This window comes from Sinocyclocheilus anshuiensis, unplaced genomic scaffold, assembly GCF_001515605.1.
Source record: "Sinocyclocheilus anshuiensis isolate Anshui unplaced genomic scaffold, SAMN03320099.WGS_v1.1 scaffold194, whole genome shotgun sequence".
Lineage (NCBI taxonomy): Eukaryota > Metazoa > Chordata > Actinopteri > Cypriniformes > Cyprinidae > Sinocyclocheilus > Sinocyclocheilus anshuiensis.
Window position 1 is genome coordinate 361989 of NW_015546074.1, and position 1437 is coordinate 363425.

At 36.7% G+C, this 1437-nt stretch overlaps 1 protein-coding gene across 2 annotated transcripts in view; it reads right to left on the reverse strand.

Annotated features, from left to right (window-relative positions):
* The window catches only part of rcbtb2 (regulator of chromosome condensation (RCC1) and BTB (POZ) domain containing protein 2), a 55721-nt gene that overhangs the window by 4319 nt on the left and 49965 nt on the right, over positions 1-1437 (reverse strand). For both annotated transcript variants that reach the window (XM_016501211.1, XM_016501212.1), the window contains exons 10-11: positions 1039-1178; positions 677-807 (exon numbers count right to left, since the gene is read on the reverse strand). In XM_016501211.1, coding sequence (XP_016356697.1) covers positions 677-807; positions 1039-1178 — 271 coding nt within the window. The remainder of the gene's footprint in view (positions 1-676; positions 808-1038; positions 1179-1437) is intronic.

Genomic DNA, 1437 nt, shown 5'->3' on the forward strand with positions numbered 1-1437 from the left:
AAAACACATCTCTTTCATCTTCATTTGACCCTCTAACTCTAGCACCCTCTATTCTAATGCTACTTCTTTTTTTTGCTTTTTTTTATTAAACAACTTGACCCTCTTAACATTTGCACTCTCTATTCGATTTCTATTCTAATGGCCAATCCATCATTTTTTGGGGGAATTTTTTATTTATTTATTTATTTTTGAATAAGTATCGGTTCAGGCACCGTTTAGGCACCGGAACAGTTTTAAAAGTATCAATTTGGCACCGGTATCGAAAAAAACCCAAACGATACCCAAATAATGGTGGCCACACAAAATATTGACACTTTGGGCCCAATTTGGACATTTTCACTTAGGGGTTTACACACTTTTGTGGCCAGCAGTTTAGACATTAATGGCTGTGCGTTGAGTTATTTTGAGGGGACAGCAAATTTACACTGTTATACAAGCTGTACACTCACTACTTTACATTGTAGCAAAGTGTCATTTCTTCAGTGTTGTCACATGAAAAGACAATAAAAATATTTACAAAAATGTGAGGGGTGTACTCACTTCTGTGAGATACTGTATATTTTTTTTGAGTATTTAGTTGTTAGCTTAGCAACAAGCTAATGTTAATCTCACTAACATTTGGAACAGGACCTGTATTTAACAATGGATGACTGAATGTTTGAGTGTGCATGCTCACCCGTGCTTCATACTTGACAGCAGCTGAAAGCAGTGTTATAGCATTCTCCTCTGTGATGCCTCTCTTGATGGTCTCCTGGCAAAGTCTTTTCAGACGGCTCTCACGGTAGTACGTGGACAAATCCAGAAGACCTTTCCAATTCAATGATCATAGGACCATAAACATCAACCAACATCAATCAGACATTTTACCATTCAAGTGCTGCTCTACAGGGTAATTAACAAGTTTTTCGATGTGTCATGTTGGACTCTATATCTATTTCAAACAGGTATATATTTGTGGATAAAAAAAAAAAGAATAAAAAATTCAGCCCAGATCATGGATGTTACAGTGATCTAGCAGTCATGACCGGTGCGATTTACCAATGGCATCCTCAGGTGGGAGGTTGATGGTATCAGTATACAGGTACTCCAGAAATGCGCGATACACCAGATAAGAGAACTGATGAATCTCTATGGTCTCTTCATCAGTCTCGTTCAGCAATGCTCGGAAATGCTCACACCTATCAACACAACCACAAAATGATACATTTTTTAAATGCTATTAATTTCTTTTTTTTCTTTTTTATTTAAAGGGGTGGTTGATTGCGATTTCATTTTTTTAATGTTAGTTAGTGTGTAATGTTGCTGTTTGATCATAAACAATATCTGCAAAGTTACAAAGATGAAAGTTCAATGCAAACGGAGATATCGTCTTTTAAAATTCTGGCAGTTTAATGCCTACAAAAACGACTGGTAAGGGACTACAACGAGTTACTTCCC